Source organism: Calidris pugnax, unplaced genomic scaffold (genome assembly GCF_001431845.1).
Source record: "Calidris pugnax isolate Ruff unplaced genomic scaffold, ASM143184v1 scaffold58, whole genome shotgun sequence".
Classification (NCBI taxonomy): domain Eukaryota; kingdom Metazoa; phylum Chordata; class Aves; order Charadriiformes; family Scolopacidae; genus Calidris; species Calidris pugnax.
Genome location: NW_015090868.1, coordinates 7,682,236 through 7,698,235, shown reverse-complemented (window position 1 = coordinate 7,698,235; position 16,000 = coordinate 7,682,236). Strand labels below are relative to the sequence as shown.

At 39.0% G+C, this 16,000-nt stretch overlaps 1 protein-coding gene across 1 annotated transcript in view; it reads left to right on the top strand.

Annotated features, from left to right (window-relative positions):
• The window catches only part of TENM3 (teneurin transmembrane protein 3), a 1,441,984-nt gene that overhangs the window by 1,257,945 nt on the left and 168,039 nt on the right, over nt 1-16,000 (top strand). The window contains exon 12 of the mRNA XM_014945587.1: nt 3,407-3,616. Within this exon, the coding sequence (XP_014801073.1) occupies nt 3,407-3,616 (210 nt within the window). The remainder of the gene's footprint in view (nt 1-3,406; nt 3,617-16,000) is intronic.

The following is a 16,000-nucleotide window of genomic DNA, read 5'->3' as shown; positions in this document are numbered from 1 at the left end:
CCAAAAGAGGCATAACAGGGAGGGGAGGGAATCAATATTTGTATTTTTGTGGTTTTCCTTGGAATTAAAGATTCTTTGCATCATGGTGTGCCTCCAAGCTGTGTTGGAAAAGTGTTATAATCAATATAAGTGGCTTTTGTCATACTTAATGATTTTTGTGATTTATAAACATGTTTGTTAAGACTTCAATAAGAGATATTACCACGTATTTTTAAATGCCTTTCATTCTGGAATGAAAAGGTCCAGAGAAGGGCAATGAAGCTGTTGAGGGGTCTAGAGAATAAGTCTTATGAAGAGCAGCTGAGGGAGCTGGGGGTGTTCAGCCTGGAGAGAAGGAGGCTGAGGGGAGACCTTCTCGCTCTCTACAACTCCCTGAAAGGAGGGTGTAGCCAGGGGGGGTCGGTCTCTCCTCCCAAGGAACAGGCAATGGGACAAGAGGAAATGGCCTCAAGTTGCACCAGGGGAGGTTCAGATTGGATATTAGGAAAAATTTTTACACTGAAAGGGTAATTAAGCCTTGGAATGGGCTGCCCAGGGAAGGGGTTGAGACACCATCCCTGGAGGGGTTTAAAAGGTGGGTTGATGCTTCCAACCTGGACAATTCTAAGATTCCATGTTAAAAAAAATAATAAAAAAATCGGAGAGGAATATGAACATGTACTTTTTTGGTTGATGTAGTGCTGAGAGACATGGTTTAGTGATGGTTTTTTGTCAGAGTTAGTTTGATGGTTGGACTGGATGATCTTAAAGGTCCCTTCCAACCTGGACAATTCTATAATTCTATGATTCCATGTTAAAAAAACAATAAAAAAGTTGGAGAGGAATATGCACATTGTTTACGATGTGCTAAGTATTTTTTTTTTTAACATGTAGCTTTTTCTATAAAGGCAGTATAGATAGCTATCAGCCTTTTCACTTGGAATCAAAGAAGGACTCGCTGCAGAAGTCCTCCAGCGCTGGATGAAGTTGTGCAGAAATCCGTGTCCCAGCTGGTTGGCCCTGGGTTCTCTTGTGTTATAACCGGCTCCTTTTTCTCTGCAGTCCATGTAACTTGGTGACGAGAAGGACCTGCCTGCCAGAATTGGGTTTATTTATAAAAATCAAATCACCGCGGTTGCGTGGCCTGCGCCTGACCCATGGGGGTTTCTGCACCCAGGGGCTGGGTAACCCGGAGCACCCAAGGGATGCTCTTTTTGGGGAGCTGCTCATCACTGCAGCACGGTGTCAACGAGCCACATAGCAACGAGACACTTAATAAATTTGTGTAAATGAGGGAATTTACAAAATAATTAAGGCACCTTGGACATGACACATTTTCAGGCAACGGGATATATTGTATGCTTACGGTTTCTGTAATCAAGGCTTTGTTGTGTGTGGAAGTTAATGAGTGTAAATTGAGAAGGAGAGAGGAAACACACTGAGAACAAGGTTGTGCATAAGCTCCGTAGGTATTACTGGGATGCCGATTTGCTCCAGACAGTATACATCTGGAACACATTACTGTAGCTTTCCTCTCTGGGCAGAGAAGTCCAAAGCAAGTAAAAGAAGCTTGTTCCAAGCCAAAAAAAAAAAAATAAAAAAAAAAAATTACTAAAGTCATAGAGCTAATTTGTACTTGAAAAAAACCCACTGTTAACTACTATTGGAATTATTCAAAAAATGAAATATGATGGCTATCTAAATCAGTTTGAGTACATCATAAATAATGCATTAAATATCCCATCAGGAAATAAGCACGAATCCAGGTTACTGAAGCAAGCAGTGGGAAAAATCAAGGTGTAGCAAGAAAATCTGGTGGCACTTTATCTTGAACTTGGTCTTGAAAATGTGCCCGCTCCCTACTTCCACATTCCCAAGTTGAGCCCTGTCAAATGGCATTCCCCCTTCCTTGTTATTTCCCTGGCTCTAAACCTTGGGTTTCACACAGGAGTCACTTCAGTAAGTGCTCACTTTCCTTCCAGAACCAAACCTGAGTCTTAAAATTGATAATAATATACATTGTGCTGTTCTCCACAAGAAGAGGTGAATGACATGTAAAAGAATTAAGCCAAGAGTTTGTGGTGAGACTGTTACAGGTTTCTTTCCTGGGAAACCAATTGGTTGGGGCTTAGCAATGTATTTTAGAGATCTTTAAGATGGGATGGGATAAACTGAATATGAGAAATAATAATAATAATTTAAAAATCAGCATGATTCTAGCAATGTACAAGGGAGGTGGTGGGCAGGTAATTCAAGCTATTGGTGCCAATATGATTTATTGTATTAAACTTAAATACAACATTGAGGGGTGCTGCACCTCTCCAGCATAACTGTGCTACTGAGTGCCATAAAAGTAAATCATTACATAATGGGAAAACCCCCTTTTTTCCTTTAATTTTAATTTAGATTCATAGTTACAAATGGTATCCGTGCAGGTTAATCTATTTTATTTTTTTTTTTTAAACATAAAGTAGGTAATAAAATCACTTTATTTTCTGGTACAATTCCCCACCTACAGGCAACATAACACTTTATTCAAAAGTAGTGCAGGAGTTGTATTCTCACAGAGTGAGATCTCTGCTGACTAAATACTATAAAGAACAAATATATTCACAGGGTAAATGAGCTAACTCTTTCTCTGCTGCTTATTGCCTTTAATTATTGTTTCGTTGAAGGACTAAATGCGTCGTTGTGATATCCTAAAGCTTTATTTAAATCTGTCTTTCTCCATCATGCCTTTATGATACTTTCAAGATGTAGAAATGGGATGTAGTCGTTGCGTATCCATGTTCTAAAAGGGTTCATGCAGATGGACTCAAGTTTGACAGGTGAAACACTTTAATAGGTTTTAAATAATGTGTGTATCTGAGAAACACTGCTAAAAACTTAACTTCCTGACAGAATAACTCATATGGTAGGAATTTAGGGCTATGAGTTTTCCCTGTATGTGTGAGCTTGGAAAAGTGTTCCCGTTTCTTTGTCTGTTTGAATTATTTTTTTCCATAAGTAAACTTGAGATACGAGTGTCCCACTGAAAGAAGCAGCCCTGTCTTTGGCCACATATTTCAGTACTTTTGTTCTGCTTAAAGGCTTGAAAAATGGAAAACACTGTGTTTTCCAAATGGTTGTGCAAAAAATATTTCACTTCAGTTGGCACCTGCTCCTCTGTCATTCTGTGGTGCGGGGACATTGGAATTCCAGGAAAGCCATAGACACCATTCATTGAAATAGCAAGTCGTGGCATTGGGTTATGTTTTCTAAAGCACTTAAACCAGTTTATTACATGCAATTGTCATATTTTCTTTATCCATCTCTTTTTATTATTTGAAGTAGACTACTAGCCTTTGGGTGATTCAAAAAAGAAATGATTTGTTGTTGGTGTGATATCTTGACCCATATTTTAAATTATTTTTATTTTTTTCCATAGGTCCTCCCATGCCATCCTCCTCATCTAGTCCATCAGTTACTGAACATTTACACTCCCCTCCTCCATCACCCAATCTCCATGACAACCAGAGGTGGTTATTAAGTACTAATGCCAGCCAGCCAGTTCAGGACTCTGATACAGATGAGGACTATACTGCCAGCTCATACCTAGTACAGACGGGTACTCTTTCAGTGTCTGTCCCAGGTCATGGTAAGAAGAGGACACTTTGTCCATAGTTTGAATGCCCTTTTATTTTCCATCCTCTTACAAAATTGCCTGGTTAAAATTAAAGAGAACAAAATGACTTTGTATTTTAAACTGATTTGCCTTTAAATGTCGCAAATGATGTTTCTACTTTACTGTAGGATAAGCAAGAACAGAAAGTAACTTTTAATATATAAAAGCTCATTTAAATTATTTTAAGATGCAATACTTCTATGAAGCAATAGCTTTTAACATTTTATTATGCAATGTACTTTGTAGCAAGTGACTAGCCTTTAGCTGTACTTTTTAAAGGGTAGGCTGAAGTTGGTTAAACTGGCATGATGTTTAGCTTCCCAATAATGTAAAAGTCATCTTTTACTACCATAGCAAGTTCTGCAGGTTCCACTCATTCTTTTAGTCTCCCTGGCATTTGTATGTTACTGATTTGGGCACTCTGGCTTGAGGGAAGGGATCTAGAGGAAGAGAGCTGTGTCATACAACCAGTATGAGTAGCCAACAGGAGTGACATGTACTTGAAACACTAGTGCCTGCTTATACATCAGGCCATAAGAAACCACATTTTTACCCCCTTTTTTTTTTTAACATGAAAAAAAAAATAGCCACGGGTTCCATTTCTGTTGTATGATTGAACAAATGGTTTTGGGGTAAGCAAAATGAAAGAAGAATTTGTTAATTCACAGGCCTTCCCCAGTAGATGACTAGATCACCAAAGCTTGGAACAAGCTTCTTCATTTTCTAACCATTTCTGCCTTTGTAAAGAGCTCTCCTCCAGAGGAACCACTAGAGGGGGTTTGGAGAAGTATTTTCCTACAGATTGCACAGCGGTTGGTTGGGCAGAATTATTTTGCAGAGCAAAACTACTAGATTTGAGCTTCTCTCCCTGACTTTGAGTGCAGCTTCGATGTAGTGTCTAAAAAGTCAGACTACTAAGAGTTGTTGTGTATATGACTTTTTTTTTTTTTGCCATGTTAGGGGCTTGAATTCAGATTTTTAAAATGGACAATGATAACTTTAGTTTACCATATTCAACTTACTCAATATTTAATCCGTGAAGAACTCCAGAAAAATGGTAATACATTGTCATAATCAGGGTATGTTATGAAGATGTCTCATTTCCTGTATGTCCAGGAATAGGAAATCTGTTAGAAAATGAATGCATTATCCAAAAAAGTAGCCTGGTTTAGCTCAATAAGTCAATACTTTTAGATTGCTGTATCCACCAGCCCTTCCTCTACAAATGATAAATGCAAAAGCAAGAGAAAACTGATAAAAATTTTGAATAGTTGGGTCGAACTTCTTATATTTCCTAGCTCCTTAGAAAGGTAATAATTGTTCATCGTTCCTCCAGGTTTTAGCATTTTGTTGCTTCTGACATTTTCAGCAGTTGTGTGTCAGTCTCTGTTTGCCAACCTTGAGGAATGTTGCTTAACCCCTTTCACCCCAGACTGGCCAAAACAATTTCAGTTCCTCCCATGGCAAGTCAACTCATGGCCTTTTAGAGGGAGAAAATAAGGGGGGTTTTGATAACAAGTAGGACAGAAGTTAACACCATGGTGCATGTTGAGAGTTGCTCTTGGTAAGACTTTTGCTAAGCAGAAGGGAAACCCAGAATAATCTGTAAACTCATGTTCATTTTCCTCTCTCTTCCCACTGTCTCCCCTGTCTCCTCTATCTGCAGATGTCTGAGATTCCCCCCGTTAGTGTTCATGTTCAATAGAAGTTCTTGCAGTTCCTGCTTCCCGCTCTCAAAGAATTAAATCAATTATCTGTACACACTCGTAATCTGGGAGTGCTGGTGGTTGTATAGTACAGCTACTGATCTTTCTCTCTCTCCGCAAGATTAGACTTGTTTTCAGAAGTGCTTCAACTTGATAACCACAAATACCGTATTTGTGATTGTCGTCATTGAAGTGGGGTTTGTTGCCTTTTTCTTCTGGACGAGGAGAAGACCATGGGTGTTCTGGTAGTGGGCTTCCATCCCACTGCAGCTGCAGGATCGGGCTTTGCATGACTTGAAGGAAGGATGCTTTTATGCAGAATATATATAAATATTGCTTGGAACATCTACTTGATTTGCTTATGGTTGGTTTCTCATTTTATACGGTTGGCCTATTGATGGGGAAAAATATGTTCTTTGTAAAACAAGCAGAACAGAATTTAATAATTAAGCTAATAATTTCTAAGTTAGCTACAGCTTCCTTCTACTTTGATGCGTTGTTGTGTAGCTTTTTATTATGTGAATCTCTCCAAGTCTACCCTAGAAACTAAATTTGAGTACTGTATTTTCTTTAGTTAAAATGGTGTTACAGCATGTGTAGCACTTTCACGGGGAAAAGGTTTGGAGTTTTTTTCACCAGTTGTCCTTTAATTCATCCTGATACAAAAGAAATAACTCAGTGCCACGTTCTGGATGACTTTTGTCCAATGTTTATTTTGGCAGGGGGTGGGGGATCGCTTTTGAGGCATTTAGGAGGAAAAAGGTACTGGTGGAAAATAATTGTATTACTGAAGTGGGTTCAGTTCTATTGACTTTATGTGAACAGCAAGTTAAATTACCCTCTCTTTGGTCTATGCAAACTTCTGTTTGTTTTACTTTAGTCTGAGTTTGTTTGATCAATGTAGTTTATTTGATGAACTCCCTCAAAATTTAAAGGATCTGATTATGTATTTAGAACGATATTAATCTAAGCCTCTGGGTTTGATTAGTTTGTTTTGTTGACCAGTGGGGATTAGCTTTCATTTGAGGAATTAGCTAAAAGAGAAATGAGAATTGCTAAAATCCGTTATCAAATACTTCGCATGTGAGAAGAAATGTCTTCACAGAGGTATTGCTAGTGGCTTTAAAAATTAAGATCAAGTGATGACTGTGTGGACAGTTTGCTGGGATTCATTTAATTTCTCTAAATGCAGTGTGTTAATAGGTTGTAAAATGCAGGAGGAGATCAATTTTCGGACCATCAGTCCTAACAGTGTTTCTTTATGCAGCACCTCCAATTTATTCTGTTTGTTGTTCCTTTTCTCTATGGTGCAGCTCAGAACACTGACTGTTCCAGCAGTCGGCCTATTTGTCCACTGGTTTCAGGACAATTTACTAGTTTTATTGTTTTTAGAAAGAAGAGCGAAGTGGTTTATATAAGAAACAGGGGCATCTGAGTATGTCTGCAGGGAAGAGGAACAGTTTAAGTGAGAGGGAGAGTGAACGAAGAACAGGGAGGAGAGGAGGCTTGAATGTGATTGAGGTGGAGAGGGGGTTTTTTATGTAATACAGTCTACTTTCAAACAATAGAAGTCATGTAAAGTCTGTATTTAAGCATCTTGATAAGCTTCATAATCTTTTTCCACTAAAAATTATAGATTAGTCAGAATTTGGAGGGGAATTTATTGAAATTGGTAGCAGCTTATCTTTCAATGCAGACATGTATTATAATGAGAAACACAGTGCTAAATTCTTGGATTAAGAAGAGACTGTGAAGAAAATATATAGTTAAAAGTTAATGCTTAGTACTGACAATGGAGGTAAAGAGCCTGAATTAGCAATTCATGTTTGAGGATTTTTATCCCCTGAATGGGAAACATTGTGGCAGAACCATCAAATGCAAAATAGAGAAAGATGTATTTCACAGCAGCCTTTGTACAGTGTATTTGAACATTGAAGCTGTAAAAGGTTCTCAGGTATCTTAATAACACTTTGTGATGATAGTTCATCTGATGGGAATATCTGAAAAAACATTCAATATAATATAAAATGTTTTGCAGTTGTTGTTGATCAAGGATCTGCCAGGTGATGCACAGTAAGGAAAATTATGTTCCCTCCATATGCAAGTTGCAGATTGATGGGCTTTTCAGTTCAAAGTGGCTAAGCTTTCCTGCAAAGAGAAAGAATTTGGAAATCTAGAGCACAATTTTAAATTTTAATTTGTGAAAGGGAAAAAAATAATCCAATAAGGCTGATTGAATGATGACATCCAAGAACTCTTCATGTTCAGAGGTCTCGTTGTAGGACACCTCACTCTACAGACACCAAATGTTCTGTGGCATAATTCTTCTATGAACATAATCTGAGGAGTTGAGTTGATGAAGTTGAATTAGAATTTGATGAGACAACTTATAGAAAAGTGTCTGTCGTACAGAAACGATAAATATTTTATCATCCCCCAATGTCAAGAAGCCAAAGTCAGAACCTTCTGCTTTTGTACCAGCACCTGAGAGAACACAGGCCAAGTGCTCAGGGGTGGCAGCAGAAATGACCAGACGCAACACGTGTGCAAAGCAGAGCTGTGTGTTTTTAGGGTTTGGGTTTTTTCATTAAAACTTAGGCATTCCCTCCAGTGTAATCAACAGTGGTTTCATTCTGATTAGTGGGGAACAAAAGGAGCGGGGAAAATATGCTCAGGGAGAAGGAAAAGCAAACATGATGGTGTGAAATTGAATTCTTAAAAGCTGTTTGGGCTTTTTTGGGTGAAGTGTAAATGTGCTTTTTTTTCTCTGTCATTCTGAGAACTGACAATCTGTCCAAATTCCCTGGAAACCCTGGGGGTATCCACACACCTTATTTTCATTGTCATCTTACACATCATCTAATGAGATTTTTTTTCTCTCTTACCTCATAATTTGTGATAAATTAAGCTTTGTCACTGTTGTTTCAGTATATACAATTTGTCTTCAGATCTGACACTGGTCCTAAGATGTGTTGCTTGAGAATGAATTTATGCTTCATACCAAATGCTTGGTTTGAAATAGTCTGTGATAATAAATTAAGAATAATAGATGAAACTAGGAGGAGTTGTGTTGAAGAACATCATGGGGATATGCTATAATCTTGGTTTTATTTAACATTGTCATTAGTTATATGGATGAAGGACTAAAAATGGCACTAATAAAATTTCCTAATGATGCTAAATAGTGAGAGTTCCGAGTGCCAATTGAGGACAAAATGTTAATAGAAAAGGACAAGGAAAGATCATTAATTGTACGGCCAGAAACTAATAAAGTGAAATTAGAACTGAAAAACGTAAGCTGGTCTGAGATGCAGAATATTCAGGAAAAATCTGAGGGGAAATGGTGGTAGAGAATTTTAATCAGACATAAATCTTCAACATGGTCTGACTATCCGCAGAGAGGGAATCACAGACCCGGCATCAATGGAATATCAGTTTTGAATTTGGGCCTCTTCCTTCTTCAAGGTTCCTGTCAAATTCTCTTGTTACTTCTAGAATTATTGCTATTACTCATCTGTTCAGATATATTTGGATGAAAACATATAGGAGGTTAGAGGTATTAATATATGGGAACGGGCAAGAGAATAAAGCTTTGACTCAGTATATAACTGTCTAAACGTTAATTAAGTACTGACAAAGGGAAACCAATAACCCAGGCTGGAATAGAGCATGTTGTGTACCATGTAGAGATACCATTTTAAGCAAATAGGCTGAAAATCAGGAAAGATTAGGCACAATATCAGGAAAAACTACCTAACAGTGAACTGTATTAAGAGATCTAAGTCTATCCCAAGGGAAGTGACAGAAGCTTTGTCACTTTGTAACATGAAATTAAAATAACTAATAATGTCAGTCGTGCTGCTGAGAATGAAGCTGCATTCCCTTAGGAGGAGGTGGGCTGAGGGAACCTCCCGGAGCTTTTCTGGTAATACCTGTCTGCATTTCAAATCACAGATACACGAGTTGGTAGTTTATAACAGAGATTATCATACTAAGCTAGGGTGAGTATGTCTCATTAGCAGTACACAGTGCAAAGCTTGTTTAAATGTAACACGCAACTACAATTTGTCCTGGAGCCCAGATTTACTCAGAATTTTTCCACACCTTCCACAATATATTATTTGGAGAACAGACTCTTTCCCATCCCACTTTCTGGACCATTTTGTGTCCTGCAAAATTCTAAAATAAGGCTGCCTGTTCTCAATGAAAACTCTGACGGCATCTGGGCGTGCGTGTACTCATGGAAACATTTTGTAAACAAAAATGTTTGGTACCCATAAATTCAAAATGCCCGTGATGCTGAGTAGATGTATTTGATGAGCCTTCTATAACTATGGAGTAATTTCATGCTATAAAAACACATGCTGATGTTTTTTTCTGAGGCCAAGCATTGCTATGTTTGAAGCACCGTGCAGCAGGGCTCGCAAGCTGTACCCTTTAGGTACAGATCGACAAATTGATCTGTTCCACATGCTTGGGGCAAATATGGTTACTTTAAAAACTTAAAAATTGTCTTGAATGCTAGCCATTTTAATTTTGATCCCTTTTTGATATTTGATTTCCATTTCACGGATCCATCTTTTTATCTTCTTCCTTTGGTTTTTAAGCCAAATATCTGTCAACATTGTTCCCTTAATGTACAAAAATGTACATTTGTTCAGTTTAATTAACCATTCAGCCTGTTTGCCAAGAGCAAATTACAGTTCCCCAATCTCACCCTCACCCCTCCAAAATCAAATTTTGCAAAGTGGTGGGCAATTAGTTCTCATGTCTGATTGTTGTAAGTCATGTTTTTCCTTTAAAGATTTTTGTAGTTTTCGATCTCTGTTACTTAATAGAAGAGCCAAGACCAATTATTTCTCCTCAGATTGTGGCCTTTGTAGCCTTCAAAGAACAGTCTCCCCCACACCTCCTGTATCATTAGCTGCAAAATATCTTTCCAAAGATGATTTCGGCCTCTTCACAAATCAAAGGATTCAGAGTGACAAATTATCCGTCTTCTACTCGAATGCGTGCCAGATGGGACAACCTGCCAACTGTGTATCGTTCTGCGGATATGAGCTGATGTAGAGACATTTCCTCCCCTCCTCCCTTCCCTATCAAAAAAAAAAAATATATCATATTATAAAAAAATCGTGCGAGTTAAGAACAATCTTCTAAGAGAAATGGATTCTGAAATACGGGGAATATAAGAGCAGAATATAGCTTTATCGAAGGAAGGAACCTGCATCCAAATGTCAGAGCGATTAAACTGAACCAACGTGTACCTGGCAGTAGAGATGAAGATGAGACTCAAAACCACCTCCCCGCCCTTCTTGCCGGTGCTTGCACACACGTCGTTCCCTTCGGCTGCCTTGATTGCAGAGCAGAGATTCCTAATTACAAGATAAGGAGCTGGAATTTAAATTCTGTGGCAGTTTGTTCAGGGAAGAACCCCGAAGTCACGGTGAGGAAGGAGGAAGTACTGCTCAAAAGTAGGGAAAAGTAGGCTCAAATGAATTTATGGTAGAAGTTCATTTGTAATATGGAAGGTAAAAGGAGAAGGAAATAGTCATAGAGAGAGTTTATTTTTGTTATAAATCACAAAGCTGAGGACTTTATCTGGTTACTGCTTAGGCTGACTTCCAGAGGTACAAATGCTGTGCCAGTGCCCAGCAAATAACTTGTGGGAGGTCAGGGGCAGACACAAGTGTCTCACATCATCATGTTAAACTCTGTTAGGGATGATTTGTCATTATTTTATTTCAGGGAAAGGTCTAATATTTTTAACTCTGTACCACAATAAAATCTTTTTTAAAAGCTTGATTTAGGGAGAGAGGACTGAAGATCTTACACGTGATCCCATTTGTTCATCACTCAGTGGCAACAGCCTGAACTTACAGTTTTACAAGCCTTTCTTATCAGCTCTAATGCTCACTAAGCCTTGATGGCTTTAAAATACACAAGTTCTTCCAGAAACAAAATGAGTTGGAGGTTGTGAGGTTTTGATATAGTCTTGATTTTTTATTTTTTATTTTTTATCATCTTGTGATTTCATAGTCTTTAGGCTTCTCTTGTTTGGGGTTTGTTTTTGTAAAGGAAAAAAAAAAAAGTCGTGTTTTTCCCAGCTGTGAAAGCTTGGACAGTCATTTAATTTTTTGTTTGTTTTAGCTGAATTGAAATTAGTTTGTGTGATCATGGTCTTTGTAAGGAGCTGGTGCTTTGGAGAGCACCAAATGTCTACCAGCTTGATACGAAATGTATAAATTTCTTAAGGATACCATGTATTATCCAGTCATTATTGACTGTGGAAAAGTTTCTTGCTTCATCTGGGACTGAGTCTGTAGTTGCTGTTGAAGAAAAAGAGCTGTGCAAATACATAAAATACCCAATTTATTCCTTAGTTCTGCTGAACCCTGATGATTGCTAGGGCCTGATTCTGTACTTCTTGAGAAAAGCCAGGTTGCTGATGCACTATGGAAGTTAATACAGGGAAGTTAACACACTGTAATGCAACCGCAACACACGTTTTATTCTATAGTGTTGAAAAAGTCCCTGTGGCAAAAAAACCCAGAGCATTTGACAAAAATTTAAAAAAAAAAAAAAAGATCTTTTTTTTCCTCGTGTGCTTTTGGCTTCTGCTTGGAACTCCATTCTGGCTTGCTGTAGGTTGGAGGATGATGCTTTAGTGCAGCATTTGACAAAAATTAAAAAAAAAAAAAAATCTTTTTTCTCCTCGTGTGCTTTTGGCTTCCGCTTGAACTCCATTCTGGCTTGCTGTAAGTTGGAGGACGATGCTTTAGTGCTTTAAAGTAAACAGGGCTCTCTCAAATTCTGCTGGCATGTGCTTGTAGCAGGGTTCTGTAGGAGAAATATTGAGGATTTTGCACTTGAGTCACCGAGGGGAAAATAAGTATTGGGTGATTGTGAAAACAGGTTATCTCCAAGTTGCTTTGAAAAGTAAAAGGCTAAACACTTGGCGCCTTTAATTTAACATCCTTTCTCTCTTTAAATATTATCAATGATTTTAAAAGCTTAAGGGCTGTGCTTAAAGTGTAATTTCTCTGCTCTTCTGCATTGTACACAAAAGGCTTCTCCATTTAGTATCTCTGTGTGTCTGGAGGTAGCATTGACATGAATTCCTTTGTCACTCCCCCATTAGGAGCACACCGGCGTGGTGACCCTCCTCTTTAAGGATGCCGAGATCTGACTAGAAGGCACATCAGCCTTCCTCGCTCATGCAAGGCCCAGGATTCCTATTGTCAGATGCAGTGGGCATGAAAGCAGCAATTTTACAGCACAAAAACTCCAATACCATTTCCTGCAGTTGGTTGGCTGCCGTCGCCGGGCGCCCGGGCACTGCTCCTCCGTCGGGGCTGCTCGAGCACCAGCTCCCCTCGGCCTTTTGCCAGCCTGCGCCCTCCCAAAGAGACAAGTCCTTTAAGGGGGAAAGAGTTTTTCCTGGGAACTTGCTGTGGGGTAAACAGAGCATTCAGGCATAGTTTTATTGCATTACGTACTGGGCTGTGCAGACTGGAACGCAGCGAAGTAATTGGGAGAATTATTTCAATCGTTAGAATTCTTAGGTATGAGATACGTTCTCGGAGCCAGGAGGAAAAAAAATAATCTGTAAGGATGTTTCTGCCTGCTAACTTGCTGATGGTTTATTACAAGGGACTAAAAATGCTCTCTCCATGGGAGTTCTGTATGTTTACAGTAGTATCCCTGCAATGGTTACAGAAAACTGAATTAATTTACCTCTTTATTGCTATTCTTCTCTTAAAGATACAATCCCGTAACAGTTAGCAGCAAGTTACAGGGTAAAGGAACAGTTCTGTGTATGTAACAGGATACTTTGTTGTTCAAAAAAAACCAAACAACCCGGCTCCGTTTGGCAATACTGTATGTGCAGGGTACTTGCAAATTAAAAAGAAGTCAGTTGCTGTAAATTTGGCCATCGGTCCAGCTCGTCTTTGCATTCATACCTACTCTGTTTTGCAGCAATCAGCAGTAAACTTAGCCCATCATTGCCATAAGCTGGAGATGCTAGTGAAATATTCTTGAAAAAATATTCTTTTACATGCATTTCCCAAAGCTTTAATTTATCACTGCAGTACCTATTCACTCACTGTATAATGGAATTCATGTGTACAAACCCATACGTTACGATGGCTGAATATACAGAAGGCTGACTTGGCTAACGCCGAGCACAAAATATCAGCTGCTGCCGTTTGAGTCATTTAGTTCATTCAGAAAGCTCCAAAGAAGGGTAAAGCTTTCCCTTGATTTTCTTACTAGTAGTTGGTGTAAGGCATCTTGTTGTTCTGTTCATTCTTAAATCCTGCAGTGTGTCTGGGAAAGGTTTACAGTGCTGTCTGTGGTATTTCGGGAGTCTCTGGGTTACTCTCTGGCAGCTTTGTCCTCTGCTGAGCGGCGAAGGGGCGAGGAGAGGGGTGACCTTGCACCCCTGGCTCTGTGTCCAGCAGCGGCACAAAAAGCTTCAGAAAGGCAGCCAAGTGCTTCTGATGAATGGAGCTTTGGAGTCTTTGAATCTGCACAGCAGCTCCAGCAGGTTGTTACAGCTGGGCTCTTGCCGTAATTGCCGCTGGGATGAGATGCGCGACGTGGGGCTTCGGAGCTAAGTGCTCGCCTTGTTTTACTGGCCAGAAGTACAGGGCATAGCGGGAGCATCAGCCTTCATGAAATTCACACTTGTGTTTCCTCATGTTCTTCACCCCCTTCCGACCTGCTGCCGATTTGCCAGCAGGCACTTTAGATGGGGATGATAAAAATGGAAAAGCTGAAAGACAGAGCTGCTTAAAGCAGTGGTATATTAGTAAAGAAGTTGCTTCTCATTACGGCATGTGATAAGTGTCCAAAGATCTGTTTTTCATTACAGTAATTTTTACTGGTACTGAAAAAATTAGAAAGAAGCACTTCACCAGCTTAATCTTCTTGACATCAGACTATAAAATAATGGTCAGATAAAAAGTATAGGCTGATAGAAACAATGATTGGTCCCCTGTAAGCTTCGATTTCCAAGTCCTTTAGATCTTACGCGTCTCTAGGTATGCATCGTCTTTGGCATATTTACCTGGCTAATTCAAAGATAATACTTCTTTCTCAAGTCTTTATAATGCATTTTTCAAGAAATACAATATGAAGTTGTTACTTATGCCCTGTAATGTGTAGTTCTGAAAATTCACTGCAGTATTTCTCTTCAGATGCCCTTCCCGATCTATTTCCTCGAGGCCTTTTATCAGTGGCTTGTAATATTGAATATTTTTCCAGTTTGTTTACAGTTTTGTATGAATAACTCAAAATAATTGGCATCAGAATGCTCCACAGCATCACGTATGGATCTCTTCCTTGCTCAAGTTAGATTATTTCTTATTTTAATCTAGTCTCCCCTTTAAAAGTCTTTGTTGTCTTCCCTAATTGTAGCGAATCCTGGCTACTGTGTGCCTAAGCCGGTAAACCCGAAGGCAGAGAGGGAGGATGGGTTAGATATTTTTAAAACTCCTTTCTAGCTTCCAAAAAAGCCCTCTAGAATAAACTGCTTTGCAGGCCTTGTGGGACAGGAGGCCCCGAGGGACATTCCTGGGCAGGGCGGAGGAATCAGCCAGTGCATTTACATTGTTTGGAGCCCGAAAGGGAAATTCTTCCCTCCCATATTACAGCTCTTTACACTCTTAGCTAGACATTAAAATGACTAGTGGTGTAGAGAGAGACCAGCGGAATAATAGCCGAGTAAAACAGTGCAGCCCACCCGGGTTCATCCAGTTGCTTTATCATTGGTGATACTTAGATTGATGAAAATTTATGTTAAATACATTTTCATGGAAGTTTTTTTGATTCAGTCGTGAACTTTGGATGCAGCTTTGCTTCCTTACCCTGTAATAATTTTTTATGATCATTGCCACAACAGACCAGATGTTTTTCCCCTTTGTATGTGAAAAATTCCTAAAGAAATTTAAAATGCATGCTAGTAAAGAATGAAATGCTTCAATTTAAGCATTTGAACCACCCATTTCTGTAAGTAAGTACCCTGTAGTACTAGTTCCATGTCGGGGAAGCTTCCATATCCTTCATGCCTGCCTTAGCAATGTTGATGGACTTGTCTGGTGTTCTGCCCCAGATTTAACCCGGTCTGTCAGATCTTAAAGGAGCGGGCAGAGATTATGAATTTTGCACCTGGAATGTTAAACTAGCAGGTATTTCTGTATGTTTTCGTAGTGATGGATAGGAGGCTGCTTCCAGTAAAAGTTCAAGAAATTTAAAGGCAGAAGGAAAATCAAGAGAATGATTAAAATATTTTTAACTTTTTTTGTGTGTACAGTTAGTATAGAATTTTTCTCTGATCCAGAAATAACAAAATGTGAATATTAAGTAGTCTATAATCAATGCGCTAACCTTTCATCTTTGTGATGATAGTTAGTGACTCTCAATTTACACAAGTCCAAATAAAGGCTTAAATCCTGGCAGAATGAAGTGATAGTTACAGTATGGTTATGTTTCTGGTTCCTGTTACTGTACTGCCATGATTACAACTTAAAGTGTATTTAAAGATATGTGAAAAGAATGGTCCCATGGTTACAAAGACTTGAACAATGTAATGGCATCTGCAGAAGGCCTTTGGGAAGAGCTCTTAAGAGTTATGAAGTGTGGGAAG